Source organism: Dermatophagoides farinae, chromosome 10, assembly GCF_024713945.1.
Source record: "Dermatophagoides farinae isolate YC_2012a chromosome 10, ASM2471394v1, whole genome shotgun sequence".
Lineage (NCBI taxonomy): Eukaryota > Metazoa > Arthropoda > Arachnida > Sarcoptiformes > Pyroglyphidae > Dermatophagoides > Dermatophagoides farinae.
This window is the reverse complement of record NC_134686.1, coordinates 1,683,550-1,707,166: the sequence shown is the minus strand read 5'-3', so window position 1 is coordinate 1,707,166 and position 23,617 is coordinate 1,683,550. Positions and strand designations below refer to the sequence as shown.

Here is a 23,617-nt window from a genome sequence, read left to right as displayed (position 1 = left end):
TGTGTGTGTATCAATTTTCTTTAGAAAAATGTTTGGTCATAAATTGAAGTTCATCGATTATGTTTCCATTGATTTCAAATAGATGATAACCAATATAGAGAAGAAATAGAAAATCGAAAAAAAGAATTAGAATGGATGACCATAATATAGTTTGAAGCACCATTGATTTGAATAGCCAATATAATAATGAATGAATGATTAAAATGGATATTGTATAAATGATTTCTATACGATTATAACGACGTTTAGCCATATTTAATGTTGAATCTGGATCATTGACCAAATAACGACGACAGCCAAGAACAAAATTATAAAAATATGTTTCCCATTCAATTGAATTTACATTCGTATTGAATAATGATCGTTCATTTTCTGGTAATAATCCATTCATATATTGAATGTTATGATTATGAAATAACCATCCATTACAAGTGAATGGCTTCAATAAATATATACCTTTGTGTACACGATCCATTAGTTTCACCATAAATCTTTTTTGCATCATTATTACACATATCAGATCGAATAAATATGCGAATAGATAATGTGAAAATATCATTATCAGATTCAATTGTAGCCGATCCAATAATGTTCGTGATGGATTTACATATACTGAAACCGGTCGTATAGTTTTCATTGATGGTGTAACATTTTTCATTCGATCAGTTTCATTGACTAATTTTCCCCATGTAATTGAGTTATCACCCAATGTAATGTTGACAACTTTTTTATCATCTTTATAAAAATTGGAAGCACGAAAAGCACCCGAACAAATCATTGCATTTACAACAATATCAACAGGAATAATGTCGGCTTTAGCATTAAGATCCATAATCACTAATCGTGATATGCCTAAACCATTACAAAGAACGGAGCCAGCAACACCAGCTGTTGAATCACACCATCCTGGTATTGGTTCTTTAATCGAACTATTCACTATCGATGGTCTACAAATGATTACCGGTAAGGATGAATATCGTTTTTCAATCATCCATTCAGCTATTGATTTGGAGAGTGTATATGGATTCGGTCGATTCTTCAATGCTTCATCACCAATTTTGAGGCTGATGTCACCATAATTTATTCTCAAATCATTTAAATATGATTCAAAATCTTGATCAGTATCGATTGGGTAGATTTTCTCTTCAATCTCTTTAAGATGGCAATTACAATAAGCAGTTGATACATAGACAATTGATTTCAAATTCAACATTTCACTACATAACTTTAAAATAGCATCAGTACCATCGATATTTTGTTCGATAAATTTTTTCGTAATGCCATCAAAATTAACAGTCGCAGCTGAATGGAATACAACATCAACTTCATTGATTAATTTTTTGCGATCTTCAACGGATATACCTAATCCATTAACGGTAATATCACCATTGATGGCAAAAATTTTATCAATTTTATCTTGATGCAATTCAAATACTGGTGATGTTGACAATAGATTTGAAAGTCTTTTTTGTGATGTTTCAAAACATTTATCACGAATCAATACATAGATACGTTTGCAGGAACATTGTCGTAGGATTTTTTCCAACAAAACTTTACCAACAAATCCAGTGACACCGGTTATAAAAATGGTTTTATCGTGATAAAATTCCAATACAGAAAATTCAGATATGGTAGTCATTTTATTTTTTTTTTTTTTTGTTATTGAGGAATTCACATACAATCGATCAATCAATCACGAGAAAAATGACCAAATGTTGAAATCAGCCATGGTTTTTATAGCCACTCATCATTTCATTTGTTTCTTTGAAATCAACATGGATAAGCGCCGTACTTGCAAAAACATTTATCAATGCGATTAACGCATGTACATTTTTTTTTTTTAAACATTGTTACAACAACGGCAATGAAATTGATTCCAAAATTAATAACCACTATATTCTATCCCTCTTCTTCACACTGATATTAATCCGAAATGAAGATGAGGGATACAAATGAAAAATAAATGAAGAAATGAAATCATCATGTTTGAAATATTATTTGATTTCATCAACGATAATTAATAATTTATTTATTGGTCATTTCAATACATGAAATTATCATCATCATGATTTCCAGTGCAAAAAAAAATAAACAAAACTATGGTAGATTCATCACGGTGATAATAATTTTTCCAATTTCAATTGTGCGTAGTTTTTTCCATATATCGCAAACAACAATTCAATATAAAAGGAAACAAACAAACACGCACACGGAAAGGAAACTAGAGTACAGTGTAGATTAAAAATGTTTCTAAAGAATTTCATCAATTGATAATTGTAAAAAAAAAAAAAATTGTTTACAAAACAAATGAACATTGAACCAAACAATAAAATGATTGATATTCTTTTTTAGCCCTGATTGACGTCAGAATATCATGGTATTCACGAATGAATGATTAGATATTTTATATTGAACACATCGATAATAAAAAATTGTTTATAGATGAATATAAAAATTTGTATACACTCTTTGTGTAATAATAATAATAATTGAATTTAATTTGTTTATTTACTATAAAGTTGGTTTGATCATCATTTCATGTTCATTTTGTTTTGTTTTGTTTTGTTTTGTTTCATTTGCCAAAAGAAGAAGAATGGATTATTTACCATAGGGAAAAGTACCCTAAATGTCTGGATGTTATTTTTTTGTTTCCAAATACAGCAATTAATAATTTTCCTTATTATCCATTTCAATTCTGCAATCATTCAATTCGATACATTGTTGCTATAAATTGATGGATAGATTTTTTCTATTTCATATTTATTATTATTATTATTAAATATCGATTGATCAAATATTGATATGAATAAAGGAAATAATAATCATTTTTTTTCTCTCTCTCTCTCATCAATTGAGTTTTGATCATTTAATGACCTTCAGCCATTAAATGATTTCATTTTTAATTCATTGAAACATAATTTCATCAATGTTGATCGATATTCATCTGAATATTTAAGATAATTTGCACCATGTGATGATTGATTCCAAGATTTTATCATAGCAATAAGATCATTATTATGATGTTTTTCAAATGTTTTTTTCTTTGCATGATCATCATAATTGACCATTGGATCATATTTCGATATGAAAACCATTGATGGACAATCGATTGGATTAACATGTGTATCTGTTTTGATGATGCTAATCCAATATATTGGACCATCATTCATATAGACAGCTGAATCAATAATGACACCTGTTGACAAGAATTATAAACAACAACATTTTTATCATTATCATGGTTGTTATTTCAAATTTCAATTTCAAATACAAAATACACAATTAATTAATTTTTTTTACGTTTTTTATACACACATTCTTTCCCTTGTACTGTCATCTATGGTCATTGAATGAAAACTTGAAAAAATTTAAAATTTTTTCACATCAAAAATGTAAACGAAATTGATTTACGGAAAATTGAATAAAATTTTATTTTTAATTAATTTCATCATGTTTGTGTGTGTATCAATTTTTTTTGGAAAAATGTTTAGTCATAAATTTAAATTCATCGATAATGTTTCCATTGATTTGAAATAGATGATAACCAATGTAAAGAAGAAATAGAAAATCGAAAAAAAGAACAAGAATTGATGACCATAAAATAGTTTGAAGCACCAATGATTTGAATAGCCAATATAATAATGAATGAATGATTAAAATGAATATTGTATAAAGGATTTCTAAACGATTATAACGACGTTTAGCCATATTTAATGTTGAATCTGGATCTTTGACCAAATAACGACGACAGCCAAGAACAAAATCAAAAAAATATTTTTCCCATTCAATTGAATGAACATTCGTATTGAATAATAATCGTTCATTTTTTGGCAATAATCCATTCATATGTTGGATGTTATTATTATGAAATAACCATTCATTACAAGTGAATGGCTTCAATAAATATATACCTTTCTGAACACGATCCAATAGTTTCACCATAAATCTTTTCTGCATCATTATTACGCATATCAGATCGAATAAATATGCGAATAGATAATGCGAAAATATCATTCTCAAATTCAATTGTAGCCGATCCAATAATGTTCGTGATGGATTTACATATACTGAAACCGGTCGTATAGTTTTCATTGGTGGTACAACATTTTTTATTCGAATAGTTTCATAGAATAATTTTCCCCATGTAATGGAGTTATCACCCAATGTAATGTTGGCAACTTTTTTATCATCTGTATAAAATTTGGAAGCACGAAAAGCACCCGAACAAATCATTGCATTTACAACAATATCAACAGGGATAATATCGGCTTTAGCATTAAGATCCATAATCACTAATCGTGATATTCCTAAAGCACTACAAAGAACGACGCCAGCAACACCGGCTTTTGAATCACACCATCCTGGCATTGGTTCTTTAATCGAACTATTCACTATCGATGGTCTACAAATGATTATCGGTAATGATGAATATCGCTTTTCAATCATCCATTCAGCTATTGATTTGGAGAGTGTATATGGATTCGGTCGATTCTTCAATGCTTCATCGCCGATTTTGAGGCTGATGTCGCCAAAATTTATTCTCAAATCATTTAAATATGATTCAAAATCTTGATCAGTATCGATTGGATAGATTTTCTCTTCAATCTCTTTAAGATGACAATTACAATAAGCAGTTGATACATAGACAATTGATTTCAAATTCAACATTTCACTACATAACTTTAAAATAGCATCAGTACCATCGATATTTTGTTCGATAAATTTTTTCGTAATGCCATCAAAATTAACTGTCGCAGCAGAATGGAATACAACATCAACTTCATTGATTAATTTTTTGCGATCTTCAACGGATATACCTAATCCATTAGCGGTAATATCACCATTGATGGCAAAAATTTTATCAATTTTATCTTGATGCAATTCAAACACTGGCGATGTTGACAATAGATTTGAGAGTCTTTTTTGTGATGTTTCAAAACATTTATCACGAATCAATACATAGATACGTTTGCAGGAACATTGTCGTAGAATTTTTTCCAACAAAACTTTACCAACAAATCCAGTGACACCGGTTATGAAAATGGTTTTATCATGATAAAATTTCAATACAGAAAATTCAGATGTGGGAGTCATTTTTTTATTGATGAAAATGAATTTACATAGAATCAATCAATCACGAGAATAATGAACAAATGTTAAAATCGACCAGGGTTTTTATAATCCCTGATCATTTCATTTGTTTGTTTGAAATCAATTTGGATAAGCGCCGTACATATGAAAGCATGTACAGTTTTTTTTTATTTATCAAACGTTGTAACAGCAACGTCAATGAAATTGATTCCAAAATTAATAACCACTTGATAGGCAATCTATCCCTCTTTTTTCACACTGATATTAATCTAAATGAAGATGAGGGATACAAATGAAAAATAAGTGAAGAAATGAAACCATCATGTTTGAAATTATTTGATTTCATCTACGATAATCAATAATTTATTGGTCATTTCAATACTTGAAATTATTATCATGATTTCCTGTGCAAAACTGTTGTAAAATTCTTCATATTTTCCCAAATGATAATAGTTTTTTCAGTTCAATATGTTTTTCCATTTATCGCAAACAACAATGTAATGAAAGGAAACAAACAAACACGCACACAGAAAGGAAACTAGAGTACAGTATAGATTAAAAGATTTTGGTAGTTACGTTGTTTGATTATAATTTTGAAATGTTTACAAAACAAATGAACATTGAACCAAACAAAATGATTGAGAGATATATATAATCATATTCTTTTTTAGCCATGATTGACGTCAGAATATCGTGGTATTCCCGAATGAATGATCAGATTTATATTGAAGTTTCAGTTTTTTTTCTGTAAAATTGTTCTTCACATCTCCATTTATTACCATTCTATATCTTATTTCAATCTTAATCATAAAAATTGACATCAAATCAATCAATTCTTCTTTTTTAAAACGATCTCTCTCGATATTTTTTTTACACACATTTTTTTCCTTGTACTGATATTTTTGGTCATTGAATGAAAAGTTGAAAAATTTTTTCACATGAAAATGTAAACGAAATTGATTTACGGAAAATTGAATAAAATTTTATTTTTAATTAATTTCATCATGTTTGTGTGTGTATCAATTTTTTTTGGAAAAATGTTTAGTCATAAATTTAAATTCATCGATAATGTTTCCATTGATTTGAAATAGATGATAACCAATGTAGAGAAGAAATATAAAATCGAAAAAAAGAACAAGAATGGATGACCATAAAATAGTTTGAAGCACCAATGATTTGAATAGCCAATATAATAATGAATGAATGATTAAAATAAATATTGTATAAATGATTTCTATTCGATTATAACGACGTTTAGCCATATTTAATGTTGAATCTGGATCTTTGACCAAATAACGACGACAGCCAAGAACAAAATCAAAAAAATATTTTTCCCATTCAATTGAATTTACATTCGTATTGAACAATAATCGTTCATTTTCTGGTAATAATCCATTCATATATTGAATGTTATGATTATGAAATAACCATCCATTACAAGTGAATGGCTTCAATAAATATATACCTTTGTGTACACGATTCATTAGTTTCACCACAAATCTTTTTTGCATCATTATTACGCATATCAGATCGAAAAAATATGCGAATAGATAATGCGAAAATATCATTCTCAAATTCAATTGTAGCCGATCCAATAATGTTCGTGATGGATTTACATATACTGAAATCGGCCGTATAGTTTTCATTGATTGTACAATATTTTTCATTTGATCAATTTCATTGACTAATTTTCCCCATGTAATTGAGTTATTACCCAATGTAATGTTGACAACTTTTTTATCATCTTTATAAAATTTTGAAGCACGAAAAGCACCCGAACAAATCACTGCATTTGAAACAATATCAACAGGAATAATATCGGCTTTAGCATTAAGATCCATAATTACTAATCGTGATATGCCTAAACCATAATAAAGAACAGAGCCAGCAACACCAGCTGTTGAATCACACCATCCTGGTATTGGTTCTTTAATCGAACTATTCACTATCGATGGTCTACAAATGATTATCGGTAATGATGAATATCGCTTTTCAATCATCCATTCAGCTATTGATTTGGAGAGTGTATATGGATTCGGTCGATTCTTCAATGCTTCATCACCAATTTTGAGGCTGATGTCACCATAATTTATTCTCAAATCATTTAAATATGATTCAAAATCTTGATCAGTATCGATTGGGTAGATTTTCTCTTCAATCTCTTTAAGATGGCAATTACAATAAGCAGTTGATACATAGACAATTGATTTCAAATTCAACATTTCACTACATAACTTTAAAATAGAATCAGTACCATCGATATTTTGTTCGATAAATTTTTTCGTAATGCCATCAAAATTAACTGTCGCAGCTGAATGGAATACAACATCAACTTCATTGATTAATTTTTTGCGATCTTCAACGGATATACCTAATCCATTAGCGGTAATATCACCATTGATGGCAAAAATTTTATCAATTTTATCTTGATGCAACTCAAACACTGGTGATGTCGACAATAGATTTGAGAGTCTTTTTTGTGATGTTTCAAAACATTTATCACGAATCAATACATAGATACGTTTGCAGGAACATTGTCGTAGGATTTTTTCCAACAAAACTTTACCAACAAATCCAGTGACACCAGTTATGAAAATGGTTTTATCGTGATAAAATTTCAATACAGAAAATTCAGATATGGTAGTCATTTTTTTATTGATGAAAATGAATTCACATAGAATCAATCAATTAATCACGAGAAAAATGACCAAATGTTGAAATCGACCATGGTTTTTATATATTTATACGCGTCGTATGTATGAACGCGTGTACATTTTTTTTATTTAACAAACGTTGTCCCAACAACGGCAATGAAATTGATTCCAGAATTAATAATCACTTGATATCGTATTCTAACCCTTTTTACACATTAGATTAATCTAAATGAAGATGATGGATAAGATGAAAAAATAAGTGAAAAAATAAAACCATCATGTTTGAATCGACCAATAAATTATTGATTATCACAACTGTCAATTCTTGAAATTATAATCATAATTTCCAGTGCAAAAAAAAAATAAATAAACTGTGGTAGATTCTTCACAGTGATAATAATTTTTCAGTTCAATATGTACGTGTATTTCCATATATCGCAAACAACAATTCGATATAAAAGGAAACAAACAAACAGGCACAATGAAAGGAAACTAGAGTACAGTGTAGATTAAAAGGTTTCTAAAGAATTTTGTCATTTGATAATTGTAAAAAACAAAACAAAAAAAATTGTTTACAAAACAAATGAACATTGAACCAAACAACAAAATGATTGATATTCTTTTTTAGCCATGATTGACGTCTGAATATCATGTTAATCACGAATGAATGATCGATAATAGAAAATTTGTATGCACTGCAGTGCATAATGGCGCAAAACCCGATTCATTCCGTCGTCAATGAAACCAGTTTTCTTTCTGTTATCAAATCATTGTTACTTTCATCTATTGTTTTTCACACCTCTCCATATATTACCATTCTATATATCTTATACCATTCTAAACCATAAATTATCAATTGATGGATAGATTTTTTTTCTATTTCATATTTATTTTTTATTATTATTTAATATCGATTAATCAAATATTGATTGGAATCAATGAAATAATCATTTTTTATTCTCTCATAAATTATTTAATTCATAATAATTAACTATTATCATCAATGACCTTCAAATGCATTAAATGATTTTACTTTTTAATTGATTAAAACATCATCATCATCATTAGACATTATTTGATCAAGAAATTTTATCAATGTTGATCGATATTCGTTCGGATATTTAACATAATGTGCAACATGTGGTGATTGATCCCAAGATTTTATCATAGCAATAAGACCATTATTACGATGTTTTTCAAATGTTTTTATATGATCATCATAATTGACCATTGGATCATCTTTAGATATGAATGCCAATGATGGACAATCGATTGGATTAATGTGTATCTGTTTTGATGATTCTAAATAATGTCTAGTGGCCAACGGATAATTGATTATATAATATAATCGTATCAATACAATGATTACAATCTGTAGTAATGTATTCGATGTTGTTGCTTTGGCCAATCCAATTGGACCTTCATTCACATCGACAGCTGAATCAATAATGACACCTGTTGACAGGAATTATAAACAATAACAACAATATTATCATTGCTGTTAATTAATTACCTTTCATTCGTTGTTGAAATATATTTCGTACATCTTGATTAGATTGACCATTCAATAGTACTAAACATTCACCCATAACATAAACACCAACAGAAAATGCATGACTTATATATGTATCATATTGATCTTGATTCATACGCATAAATTGTATTAATTGTGCCATAATTTGTTGTGTACCAAATGGTGGAAATAATAATTGCATTAAACCAGTACGTATTGTCAATACATTGTAGCCAAGTTCAAGATATAATTTACGATATTTATTTAGATGACGATCCTGTGCAAATAGCCACGCAAAAATGATTACAATGGATTTGGATTTTTTCTTACCACCATTCAATTCATATGGACATAGTGAAAAATTTCTAGTTGGTAGATAATCTAAATGGATAAACTGTATAGAATAGAATTTGTTTTAGAATTTTAATTTTCAACAATTTCAATCATCATCATTTACTTTTAGCTGTGAATCACAATCATTTTGTTGTTGTTGATTATTATTATCGTTATTTTTCTGGCCATTCGTTTTACTTTTTTTTTTTTTTTTTTTTTGATTCGGTTTGAGTAGAACAAGAAATAAAAATTTTAAATCGAAAAAAAACCAATGGTGTTACCTGTTGTTGCTTACCTCAACAATCGTATGATAACAAATCCAATTATAAATGTTACTATCAACAAAGTGGCCATCATGTTTGTTGATATATATATATATGGTGAAATGATTTGCAAAAAAAAAATACAAAAAAAAATTCAGATGACAATTTTTTTCACTAATCTAATGTTGTTGTTTGTAATGTTGTTAAATTTGTCACACGAATATTTGAGATTGTCAAGTTTCTTCTTTTAGTTTGTCATTCGATCATCATCATCAACCACTATATATTGATATAATACTATAATGATGAACAACATTGTATAAACCGCGTCAACATCGTCAATGAACAACATAAAAAACAACAACAACACGTATCAATGAACAAAAAAAAAATTCAAAATGAACATTGAAAATGATCAGTTCTTTCTTTTTTTTATTATTTTGTTCTTCGTTACTCGATACATTCGATACTCTTCAACATTATCATCATCATCATCATCATGAAAGTATAATTATTTTCAATGTATGCTCGTTGAATCATTATTTATTTTGAATGTTGAATAAAAAAAAACATACACACGCATACACGCACACACAACAGAAGTATATATATATTATATACATATATAATATCCTTGATGGTCAAATAAACAAAACAAAAAAAAAAACACTGATTATATTGTCCATCGTCGTCATCATCATCTTTTTTTTCCCTTTCTTTTATTTTCCATTGAAATCATTGAATTTATTCGTTTAAATGAAAATGAACGAACAACGAATGGATGGATGGAGGAGGGAAACGAATTTAAATTTTCCAATTTTTTTTTTGTTTTGTTTTTTGTTCAACAAACTAAAGAAATTATACAACGTTGAATGATGTAACGTCATCATCATCGTCATCATAGTAATTCTTTATAAATGTGTTTATGATTGACGCTTTTGAATTTCAAATTTTGTTCAATTCAATTATTGATTATTGATGACGGAAATCCTGAATGTTCATATATGTTCATACAGTGGGTACTCGCGACTTGCGAACAAAATTTTAAAAAAATTTTTCAAATATGAAATTCAGAATTTTTCCTGAAAAAAGAATGTGAAATCAACCCCAATGAGGATTTCTGATCAACAAAAAAAAAATGGGAAAAAAATTAGGGAAAAATAAAAATTTTATTGTGAAAGAGATTGAAGATTCAACTGAAAAAAAGGTATAAAGGTTGACAGTATTATTTATCTACAACGAAAAAAAAAATTTTCATGATTCTATTATATATGTCTGATTTTTTTCCTGATTTCGTGATCGGTTATTGTTTCATTTTTTTTTTTTTTTATTCACGTTTGATTGGTATTTCACGATTTTCTTTCGGTGCTTCCAATGCCGGTAATGGTGCTTCAATCACTAAACGACCATCGGTTTTAAGTAATGATCGTACACGATCCAAATCAACATCATCAGGCAATGAATATGAATAGCTTTATTTGTTTGAATTGTTTACTAGATCCATCTGTGATTTCACATTTAGCATCGATTTTTACTTCACCTTTTTTCACTGTAACATTTACATTTTCTGGTTTAAAATCGGGTAAATCAATTTCGATTTTAAACATTCGTTGACCATCTTCAATGGTTTCCATTGGTAGAGCACGACTCAATGGTGTTCGAAGCTGATTCATTGTCGGAAAAAATGATCGTTCCATTTCACGAAAAAATGAATCAAATGATCGTTGAATGTCTGTGAATATAAATCATTATCAAATTAGTATTCTCATATATCGAATTGAAATCAAGATTCAAACTTACCAGCAAAAGGATCATATCCACGTCTTGATGGAAGGAAGTTACGTTTAGTGAAAACATTTGGCATCAACAAACGTCGAGTGAACAAATTTCGACTAATCGGCACCAATTGACGAATCATTTGAGATGACATTTTTGTTTATGTTTTCGATATTTGAAATTTTTTGCTGAAAATTTTTCTTTTACGGTTATAATAAATGCTGCGTATATACGCGTGATGAAATTAACTTTGACAATGATGAAATTCTATACAATTGTTGTCCGCATTATATACCCAATACGGATAGCGCCAATAGTTGTCGACAGATGTCTCTGGAAATTTCGGGAAAATTCTATAATTCTGTAGAAATTTCTGGAAAAAATTACCAAAATTTGATTTGAATAAAATAAAATATAGAATTTATTTATTTTCTTTTCCGCAAATGGAAATATTGAATTTTTTTTTAAATAAAACAGAATAAGAGAGAGAGAAAGGGAGAAAATGACGGGCAAGATAATCTCGATGATAAACATCATCACAATCATTCAATAATTCATTCGATAAAAATTTTGTTCATGAATTCTCTCTAGAAACAAAACAAAAAAAAATCATAAACACAATCCTAATCTGATGAAAAATAATTTTTTCTTCAATTTTTTTTCTGCTTATAAATTGCTAGATCATAAAACATTTGCATTTGTTGTTATTATGATGAATGCGTGTGTGTGTATGTGTGTGTGTAGTGCTTGTGACATTTATGATGCTAAAAATTTTCTTATGGTGGAAAAAAAACAAACAAAATTGCAGCATTGATGAAACACAAGAATAAATGATTAAGCAGATGATGGTGATGATGATGATTATAAAAACAAGAATGTCAAGTTGAATGTATTTTATTATATGTTGAATGTAGTTCAGAATATTCTTGATTCCATGATTCATTGTTTTTTAACGATTATATATATTGAATTAACACCAAAACAAAAAAAAAACACTGATAATGATGATATTGATGAATCTGATGATGATGATGATAATTTTTTTTAACATTGACAATCCGAACGATTCCCACTACCATCTTGTCGACCATTAGCATTTGTTGATGATAAAACTGGACTTGGTTTATGCTGTACACCAGATTCGGCTGCATTCAAATCCAATGAACCATCCTGAATGTTAGAGAAAATACGACGGGCAGTCTCAAGAAAGGCTTCTTCAACACCATCACCGGTTTTTGCCGATGTTTCAATAAACATTAAACCATTTTCATCGGCAAATTGTTTAGCCTCATCATAAGTTACATCTCGTTGTGAATCCAGATCGGATTTATTACCAATCAAAAAAATGACCGTATTTGGATTGGTTAGATTTCTGGCATCGGTAAGCCATGAGCTTAGATGATTATAAGTGGAACGTCTCCTAATTTAATGTCAAAGTCGTTTTTTTTAATCTTTTAATAACAAAAAAAAGAGAGATTAACTTACGTAATATCGTACACCATAAGTGCACCGGCTGCACCACGATAATAGCTACGTGTGACGGCACGAAATCTTTCCTGTTTAAAATTTTGACAACAAACCAAAAATTAAATCCGGCCCCAATTAAACAGTAAAACATAACATACCTGACCGGCTGTATCCCAGATTTGTAATTTAATTTTTTGTCCACTAACTTCAATGATACGTGTACCAAATTCCACACCAATTCTTTATTATTCAAAATTTTTTTTTTGTTCAAAAATTAAACAACAACAACAACAACAACGAAAAAATGAGACTTACGTATGTGGACAATCGGCCATAACTGATTAATCAAAAAAATAAAGAATGAATGGTCAAGATTTTTAAATAACAAAAAAAAACAATTTAAAACTTACATTTTTTATCAGTAAATTGATGAAGAAGACATGATTTACCAACGCCCATATCACCGATGATTATATATTTAAAAATATAAGAATAATTATACGGACCGGATGCAGTCGACATTTTTTTTTGTCAATCGCTGTATGTTTGTCTTATTTAATTCAAACGAATGATGAAAATAATTAATTGAAATAGAAAATGAATGAAAAATTTGGTCCTAAAAAAACTAATAATTTATTGGTATTTTTTTTTTGTCGTTGTTGTTGTTGTTGTTAAAAAATTATAATCAGGTTTCAATGTCCAAAAATGTAGATCGTAGATGAACGCAGCAACAAACACAACAAACACACGCTAGCACACGTATACACACAACAACAAAAAAAATTTTTCTTCCAGTTATGGATTATGAATATAGCGAATGTCCAGAATGAATAATGAACATATGTTTTATGTTATATTATATACGTTGATTCCTATATATATATGAGTTTCATTACAAATGTAAAAATGAATTTATGAGAACAAAATATATCACATATAAAGGTAAACGGGATATATGAAATATATATTGACAAATGGTTGGTCACTAAGCAAAAAAAAAAAATTTTCAGAACTTCATCATCATCGTAAAAAAAAAACACATACCTGTGTATGATTATTGTGATTGATATAAAAATCGCTTTGGGCGTATATTTATGTTTTTCTCTTTGTTTATTAATTTATCTATCGATATATATCGATCGATTATATTTGACACAAACAAACAAACAGACAAACAGATGCTTAAAACGCACTCTCCAATAGTTGTTGCTGTGATTTTGGTATCCAATTAAAAAAAACACACACACAATTTTATCTATTTCAAACAAATGATGTTTCCAATGATGATAACGATAAAAAAAAAGATTTCATTGTTTTGATTGTATAATAATGATGATGGTGATAAAGTTATCATATAAAACGATGGCCATTAATTGATGACATTTTAAAGAATTTTTTTTTTTGTTCCCATTGGTTAATTCAATGACGTAGTTATGTGTGTGTGTGTGTGTTGTTTTCGTATGCAACACAAATTCATGACAAAAAAAAAAAAAAAAATAGAGACCATCACATATAGAGACAATGATATTACAGAATTATAATTCAACGACCACCACCATCATGATGATATTGACGTCAAAAAAAAGTTTTTTTTGTGGGAAAAAAGATATAAAATGAATGAATTTTTTATTATTATTACAATAGAATGGATACTGACCACTAAATGATGATGATGATGATGATGATAACAGAATTTTTTTTCTTTTTGGTTTTCGGAATTAATTCCGGTAAAAAATTCCACAAGGAACACAAACACAGGAAACAAAAAAAAAGAAATTTGAATTCTAATACACCCACAGATGAAAAAAAAACAAACAAACAACTGGACTCAAAAATCAATATGCATCTGATTTTGGCAGATAATTTTCTTTTTCATTTTTTCATTTTTTTTTTTTTTTTGCTGGTGCAAACTAACGACGAAATTATGAGAGAAAGAAAGAAAAAAAAATAAAAAAACTTACCACTACCCAAAAATCAGAATGCACAACATCTCTATATATATATTTTGTTGTCAATTTTGGAAAAAATCTTTTCTTTTTTCGTCGGTATATTCAATACAATGATGATGATGTTTTTCTGTTGTTTGGTTTTCACTATTTTTTATTCACCATTCAAATGACTCACACACACAAATACATTGGACTTTTTTACTTGCTCATTCATTTTGTAAACTGAATCATCAAACAAACAAAAACAAAACACACACATCTGAGCGATGACGTCCAAAAGATAAACTTGTTTTTTAGGTCAAGAATCCATCAACAGAGGGCGTGAGTCTCAGTGTGGAAAAATTCGAATTCTTTTTTTTACCAGAATCGGGTTTATGTGACAAATGATTGAATCATGATTTATTCATTAGAAATAGAAAACGAAAACGATCCAAAATAATAATAACAACAACGTAAAACAGTTAAATATTATAGAATATATGATGATGATTTATGTGTATTGTAAATAATATCAAATTGTAAATTCTGTTTTTTTTTGTTTGAATTTTAAAGCTGAAACAATGTTGATGATGATGATTGCACATGATTAATTTGGTTTAGAGATTCTAATTTTTTTCCTCTCAATGTTTAAATTATGTAACTGTTTCAAATCGTCGTGAACCACATTCATAACAAAATTTGGCCATTACATTTGGATACTTGGTACCGCATTGATGACAGAATCGTGGTCTATTTTCATGATCAACAATTTGTTGTTGTTGTGGATGATGATGATGATGATCGATTAGAATTGATTCGGTAATATCATTACCATTAAGTTCAATCTCGTTCAATGAACTATTACGTAATAATAGATGATTTGCAGTTGGTTCAATATCCGACATTGTAGGTGAGCCAACCATATCAGCTCTAAATGTACGGCTACTAATTTTACTTCTGGATCGATCAGATTGTCGTGATTTTAATAGATTGATATCATTTTCATTTACTGTTTCCAATAATTGATTTGTACAGCCATTTGTCAAGCCATAACCAACGACACCTAATCCCGAATCGGTAGAATCCGATGTAGACATACGAGCTTCATCACTATTGGCAGAATTTTGTCGTTGAATCATTGTGGTTGAATCTGTTGTTGTTGTTGTTGTTGGCTGTTGAATATTCGATGATTCTGTAATACGACCATTAATATGTTGTGTTAGTGGTTGTTGACCGATAGTAACAATACCATCATCACCATTATTAAGGCCATTGGCCATCATCATATCATTATTATTATTATTAGTAGTAGTAGTAGTTGACCATATTGGGTTGTCATAGAGACGATTAATATATTGATCGATACGTTTTTTAATATCACCGCCCATCATCATTTGTAAATTAGTTTCCGATTTTGATAGAATAGTTCTATATAATATGGAAAAATTTAAATAAAAGAATTTTTCTTAATGAATGTAAATATCATACCCATGATGATGATGATCATCATGATGACTATTTGAATTATTTGATTTTTTAATGGGTGAAATACCACCAGTTCGTACACCGGGTACAGTTTTTGGTGAATCATCATAAACGGCCATAGAATTTCTACGTAAAATATGTTCAATATCATGAAATTGATCAATAATTGATTTGGCATGATTATTCAAATGATGATTTGGAAATTTTTCCTTAAATTTCATGATTGGTGCCGATTTTTCATGATGATTATTATTACGATTACGGCTTTGATTACGATCCGGATTAATGCCACTATCTATTTTGCTTGATACAGTTAATTTTGGATTATATCCATTCGATGTTGTTGTCGTCTTTTTTGTTGTTGTTGTTGTAAATTTCTGATTATTATTACGATCAATATTCTTCTTATTATTGCTTTTATTGTTCATTGTTGTTGTTGTTGTTGTGCGTCTTGACATTGATGGTGATTTATTATTATTATTACTAATTTTCGAATTATTCATCGCTGTTGTCGTCGTTGTAGTTTTGCCTTTTTTTATTGCATTCGGTAAATTATCCGTACTTTTCGATAGAATTTTTGCATTATTTCGTCGATGATTTATACCATTCGTTGGATGTTGTCGTTGTTGTGGTCGACGTAGATTATCCTGTGATGTTGAACGAATCGTCGATGTTGATGTTGTGGATGATGTTGATGATATTGTTGAACCAGTACTTGATAACGTTGTTATAGATTTTGAACGTGATATTAATTTGTCATTGTTATTGTTGTTACCAGGTGGTGTTGGTTTGTACTGCATACAGATTAAAAAAAAAGAGAAGAAAAAATGAATTTATTAGCAAAAAAAAAAAAAAAAAATACACCGACGATACAATAACGGGATCGAGATATAATGAAATGAAATGGGAAAAAAAATTAGTCCCAAAAAAACCGTAAATAATCAGAAATCGATCCAATTTGTGTGAGCCCCCCTGTAGAGAATTTTATTTTTTCTTGCCCGATCAATCAATCGATTAAATCTATCCATTTCAACCAACAGTATAGTCAACAACAACAACAACAACAACAACGGGGAAAACCAAAGAAAAAAGGCAGAATTTTTTTTTCGTCTTTATTACTAAATCGATTTCTTTGAATGAATTCTATTCGAAGTTCAAGGATGTAATCAAAACAAAACAAAACAAAATTTATTTTTGTCTTGTGATGAATTTTTTCGCTTTTACTTTTTAAAATTCAAATATTTTTCATCAATTCATTCAGTTTGTTCTCCCGGAACCCTAGCCGCCGCCGCAGCCGCCGACAACGATAAACACTAATGTCAATGTTGTGTGTTGTCATGTTAATCGATTTGGATCGATAATATCGATTGTTTTCAATGGTAGTAATTTTTTTTTTTAAATTTTCAAGTTTTTCAGTTGAATGTCAAACACACATATGCACACACGCACGCAATTTAAAAATTTCTTTTGAAATGATAAAAAAAAAATACAGATAATGATTGTTTTGTATCGAATCGATTTTAGTGCTGAACTTGACATTGGCATCAAATTTTTTTTTTGTTTTTTTGCAAGCCGAAAGAAAGAATAAAAAAATTTACCTTTGTTCTTGCTTTCATACGTTGTAATGCTTCTTGTTGATTTTTCATACCATTCTGTTGTCGTTCATGTTGTTTACGTTTTGATTCTGCACACCATTCTATATGACGATCAGCTGCTTTGATTGAAAATCTACGTTGACATGTAGGACATTCAATAAAACCTGATGGTATTACATTAATCAATTTTTTCTGTTGTTGATCATATAAATCATCATCACCATCATCATCATCATCATCATTAGTGATGGATACACCACGTGCTGCACGTATTGTACGAATAAATTCTTCATGTTGTTGTCGCCAATTTGATTGTTTTTTTACCGTAGCCGCCGTATCATTATCATTATTATTATTCGTTGATCGTTTATTATTTTTCAATTTTCTGATCGATTTTGATTGATTTGTTTGTTGTTCACTATTAACATTATTAATATCCGTCGGTACCAGGTTAATTTTATCCAAATTTTCTGCACGTTGTTTGGCTGCATCAAATAATTTTCTTTTCTTTTCCTTAATCTTTTGACAGATAATTAAATGTTTTTCCTATTTTTATAATGAATGTGACACCAAAAAAACAAAAAAAAACAAACGAGATAATGAAAAATGAATGAAACATGTTAATTAGACAACAAATATGAGTTATTAGGGTCACAACATCACTATTTTTAGGTAATTTTTTTTCTTGTCTTTATCTTTACGGTTGTTTTTGTATTTTTTTCTGTCACAAAAAAATAAATGGCGCCTATTTGTAAAAAACAAAAACAAAACAAAAAAAAAATACTGTGTTTTCATGGAAATTTTGTTGTTGTTTTGCATAATTTGAATATGAACGTCTTTTCTGTTGTTGTTGTTGTCGTCGTCGTTGACGTTACGCGATATATGATGATGCCCGCCCTATCAATTTGGAATATTAATTCTTTCTAGGGATCGATTTTTTTTGGATTGATTGATTTATATGTCAGGTCATCAAGATTTTTTGTTTCAAATGTTGGAAAAAAAATGGTGAAGATATCTAGGTTAAGATAAGAGAAATAAAAAACACTTACCAATCGATCGGATAAAAATTTTCGTTCACATAATGAACATGGTACTAGATTTTGTTGATTTAATTTTGTTGCTGTTTCAGATAAATCACCAGATTGATCTAATAATTCTTTATCGAACATGATCATCATGGAACCAACATTACCATCACCACCGCCGCCGCCACCACCATCATCATCATTATTTCCACCAATAACAACATCATCATCCATTGATAATGTTTTCATTGTTGAATCTCAGAATATTCTTGTTGTCGTTGTTTTCTAACTGTACTTATTTATGAATCAAATTGTTCAAATTCATTTGATAATGATAATCACATTTCACTGGTTACAAACGGATTATATGCCACACGCATTGGTTTGTAATAATTGAGATAAAAAACAAAACAAAACCACATTATTCGAGAATCAATTTGGAATCAAATAATGAACGGCTTTACTCACACACACAAAATGAATATGGAAAATGTTTCTGGAACAATATGCAGAATAATGAATAAAAAAAAAGTTCTCTAATTCGGTTTGTCTCTACTACTATCAGGAATTGTTTCTTGACGTAACCAATAGATACGGTTTATTTTTTTTTTTTGTTCATTTCGGAAAAAAAGGCACAACACAGGTGATTTGGTGCATGCGTTATTGTTGAATGATTCTGTTTCCAGAATTGTTAAATGACGATAGAAAATCTTTAGGAATGAATGAATAAATGAATGAAATCAACAAAAAAAAATATATCGCTAACCTGGAAACCAAAAAACAAATTCCATTGTCCTTGTTCCAAACCCGAAACTGGTCAGTTGATTCTATATTTTGAATTTAGGTTTGCGGAAAAAAATGATTTGAAATGAATCTAATCTATATATGAATAGAATAGAACAGAATGTACAGTGAGTGTGTGTGTGTATGGAAAAATTATGACCACAATGTCTAGTTATCTTGATAATTGTGAATGATAATAATTGCTGTTTTTTTTTTCTTCTTGTTTCTCCTTCATGAATCCTTTATTCATTTAATGATTTTTCTAGAAAAAAAAATTATCTTCTCAACCTAGTTTATTCATCATAAATCCATTGATTATCGCTGTGGCTAGGAAGAAGAAGAAGAAAATGGAGAAGGGAAAAAAAATCTCATGATTATCACACCAATTGTTGTTTCATTTTGGATTGTGAATTTTAACTACGTAAAGAGTGGCAACAAAAAAAAAAAAAAAAAAATAAGAATCATAACCATGAAAGGTAGAGAAAAAAAACAAAAACCACATGCAAACCAGACACACACACACACACACACACATTGATAATTCCATTTGTTTATGGTTGCAAAAACCATTTGTGGTCATCGAAGCCTAACCAAACCAAAACTAAACCCAAAAAAAAAACAATGGTCATGAGTTAATTTTTTAAATTAACTCTTCTTTTGAATGACTTTTTGATTATAATATTTTGTTGTTGCCGTTGTTGTTGTTGTTGTTGTTGTTGTTGTTGTTTTGTCACCATTTTCTTTCTTAAATGGTCGATATATATTTTGAAACAAATGATCATTCATGTCTTCTGTTTACCATGATCATAATTATTTGTTTTCATTCGTTATGTAGTGGTAGAAAATGATAATTTATGCGGAAACATATATATAGATATTCCTTATGGTGAACAATTTTATATTTTTTTTTTTTTTTTTTTTTTGTACCTTTATAATTCACATATCACAACATTTATTTACGGTTCTGTTGTTTTCGCCTTTGATCTTAATCTTTTGATTATGGTGATGATGATGAATCGTGGTTGTTGTTGTTTGTTTGTTTGGTTGATTATTTGTTGTTGTTGTTTCACACTCATTCATTTATACTTGTTGATTTTTTTTCCTAGCCATAGGTTATAGGTGTTGGATATCCACACACACACACATATTCATCAAGTGCAACTTTGAAATCTACTAGACCATGACACTAGTGACCATGATTATGAAAATGGATATTTTTTTTGACGACGACAACGACGACGACAACGATGATCATAAATGTTTTTTTGTAGTTGTTGTTGTTGATTATGATGACAGGCTACACGTTACGACATTTATATTGTTATGTTGAATTTGATTAGATTAGATATTAGACTAGATTATCATTGTTTGAAGTTTATTATATTTTAAAATTCGTTAATAATAATAAAATCAGAAACCGATCAAACTCATTATTACATAAACAGAATGGAAATGGAATCATAGAAATAAAAATAACGAGCTCGATACAATCACTTTGTGTTTGATATAAATTAATTTAATTTATTAAAATAGAGATTAAAGAAAGATACATATATTATATATGGATATGGATATACCCAAATCAATTCGATTTTCTTGTTCGTTCGACCCGTTCATAAAGAATGTTACGCCAGTGTGCTGTAATCGGAATTCTTTTTATTCCATGCTTCCATTGGTGTTCCTCTTTTCAAAGTTGTTGTTCACAGACATCGTTACAAACTTGTGTAACATATAATCTCCACACGCCTGATTTATAGCATATTATCAAAAAAAAAAGATGGTTCAATAAATGGTAACAATATTTTCATCATCAATATGGATTATCTACTAGTCTATGTCGCTTAACGATTTATCAATATATTATCGTTACAAAGAGATTTTATGTTGTTTATAACTCCATATTAGAAATTTTTTTTAAGATAAAAATTCTTCAAGAAAATCTTGGAAAACATCCTCGTTACCATAGAAAAGAAAGGAGTGAAGGAGAAATTGATCTTTTTTAACATCATAATTATGTTATTATTATTATATTATTCCAATAATCTGGAATTAATTCAGCTTCTAAAATATCTTCTTCAAATAAGGATTCCAATTCATCAAGATTTATTCGTTTAGACCAGAGTTATTCGATAGTTGATGTGAAAAACATTGTGAGCAATGAACAAAAGGAAAATCATAGTGAGACATAAATAAAAAAGGATATATAAAAGAATAGAGGTATAATAAAGACAAACCGTTCATAAAATCTGTACTCATCTTGTCCTTGACAATTTATATATTAATTGTGTGTATATATACACTAAAAATTCATTATATACAAATGGATATTATTCAGACTTTTTGTTATTGTCAATGCACATTCTCGATCATCATCATCATCATCATCATTTTCGTATCCGGTATTTACACATTTAATTCTGATATATATAATATCTATATCATTGTTTCGCTGCTAGTGTGTTGATGAATTAATCATCACATTCCGTTTGTTCACTATATATATACAGATCATCACTTATCATTTTTGGGTATGTATGTAGCGTTTTTTTCTGTAATCATTCATTCATTTGTTCGTGACAGAATAATTTAATGTTGCTGGTTACATATAGATTGTTGATAATGGTTCCAGAATATATGATACCAAATGTGGTTATTATTAATATATACATGGTCATTCTAAAATTATCATTATTATTTTGTCATCATCCACTTTTCATTTTCATTTCATTCGATTGTTTGGATCTGGTCTTGATTGCAGAAGAATTTAGAAAAAAACCAGTAATCATAATCATAATCATAGTATTTGTTGTTCATTTTTTTTACCTGTTTTTTTTTTGGTTGCTTATGAACCACCAAACAATATAATGATGATGATGATGATAAACAATCAATGGTGATATTATTTGTTCTTGTCATCAATTGGTAAATGACACATCATTACATCGAAAACATCAGACGTTGACAAAGCAAAAAAAATTTTTTGTCATCGTTTATGACGACTAGACAGACACATAAACACCATCTGGATAAGCAAAACAAACTTTGGTTGCCACACCAATGTGTGTAAATCGAATTTTTTGGTTTTTTGGTTTTTGTTTTGTTTTTTTTTTGCATAACAATGAAAATCATCAGATTTTATTAAATTTTGTTTTCTTTCCTCTAAAAATAGCCAATAATTCATCATCAAATCAGCAGTGAATTAAAAAAAAAAAAAATGACCAACATATTCAAAACAAGATTATTATTATTAAAATCAATGAATTATCGAAAGAAATTTTCATCACTAATAACAACAACAATAACTTCCCGTATTTCGACAATTTTATTGATGATGATTATAATCATCATCATTATAATATTGTTATTATATTTTACAATGTTTAAACAAATTAATCAAGAAAAACCAATGTTTATCCTGTTTGATGAATCAGAATTGAATCCAAATATAACCACCACCATTATGGCTACAACAACAACAACAACAACAACAATCGTCAATGAGAAATCATCAGATTTGAATTGACGATTGCCATTTATGCTGGTATGTCAAAATTAGTCTAGTCTAGTCTGTATTTAAACACCAACAACAACAACAACAACAACGAAAATTTCTTTTCAGCACAACAAAAATGGCCAAACTATCTACATTAATTTTCACAATTACAATATTCATCATCATATTATCAATACCAATTTTGGCTATC

General features: G+C 28.8%; 6 protein-coding genes across 6 annotated transcripts; all 6 read right to left on the bottom strand.

Moving 5' to 3' along the window:
- Window positions 1-10: 10 nt before the first annotated feature.
- LOC124490512 (fatty acyl-CoA reductase 1) lies at window positions 11-1,700 on the bottom strand. The gene has a single exon (XM_047053035.2). It carries the CDS (start codon window positions 1,637-1,639, stop codon window positions 11-13), a length of 1,629 nt encoding a protein of 542 aa, XP_046908991.2. The 5' UTR covers window positions 1,640-1,700.
- Window positions 1,701-3,415: 1,715 nt separating this feature from the next.
- LOC124491147 (putative fatty acyl-CoA reductase CG5065) lies at window positions 3,416-5,141 on the bottom strand. Its single transcript, XM_047053766.2, has one exon. The coding sequence runs from the start codon at window positions 5,092-5,094 to the stop codon at window positions 3,466-3,468; it is 1,629 nt and encodes a 542-aa protein (XP_046909722.2). The 5' UTR covers window positions 5,095-5,141; the 3' UTR covers window positions 3,416-3,465.
- A 969-nt stretch (window positions 5,142-6,110) lies between these two features.
- Window positions 6,111-7,873, bottom strand: LOC124490514 (putative fatty acyl-CoA reductase CG5065). Its single transcript, XM_047053036.2, has one exon. The coding sequence runs from the start codon at window positions 7,737-7,739 to the stop codon at window positions 6,111-6,113; it is 1,629 nt and encodes a 542-aa protein (XP_046908992.1). The 5' UTR covers window positions 7,740-7,873.
- Window positions 7,874-8,674: 801 nt separating this feature from the next.
- LOC124491145 (uncharacterized) lies at window positions 8,675-10,232 on the bottom strand. The gene is made up of 4 exons (XM_047053765.2): window positions 9,887-10,232; window positions 9,716-9,788; window positions 9,259-9,652; window positions 8,675-9,200 (listed from the first exon to the last, which is right to left on the bottom strand). The coding sequence occupies exons 1-4, from the start codon at window positions 9,946-9,948 to the stop codon at window positions 8,782-8,784; spliced, it is 948 nt and encodes a 315-aa protein (XP_046909721.2). The 5' UTR covers window positions 9,949-10,232; the 3' UTR covers window positions 8,675-8,781.
- Window positions 10,233-11,004: 772 nt separating this feature from the next.
- LOC124490528 (heat shock protein Hsp-16.1/Hsp-16.11-like) lies at window positions 11,005-11,910 on the bottom strand. The gene is given in 3 exon segments (XM_075734472.1): window positions 11,005-11,328; window positions 11,330-11,586; window positions 11,655-11,910. Coding segments are annotated over 3 exon segments (534 nt in total). The 5' UTR covers window positions 11,785-11,910; the 3' UTR covers window positions 11,005-11,181.
- Window positions 11,911-12,017: 107 nt separating this feature from the next.
- On the bottom strand, window positions 12,018-19,277 carry LOC124490522 (RAS oncogene family member Rab14). The gene is made up of 9 exons (XM_047053045.2): window positions 19,155-19,277; window positions 18,109-18,651; window positions 16,514-17,304; window positions 15,992-16,453; window positions 13,508-13,587; window positions 13,413-13,434; window positions 13,256-13,337; window positions 13,116-13,186; window positions 12,018-13,050 (listed from the first exon to the last, which is right to left on the bottom strand). Exons 1-9 carry the CDS (start codon window positions 19,272-19,274, stop codon window positions 12,675-12,677), a joined length of 2,547 nt encoding a protein of 848 aa, XP_046909001.2. The 5' UTR covers window positions 19,275-19,277; the 3' UTR covers window positions 12,018-12,674.
- Between the last annotated feature and the right edge of the window lie 4,340 nt (window positions 19,278-23,617).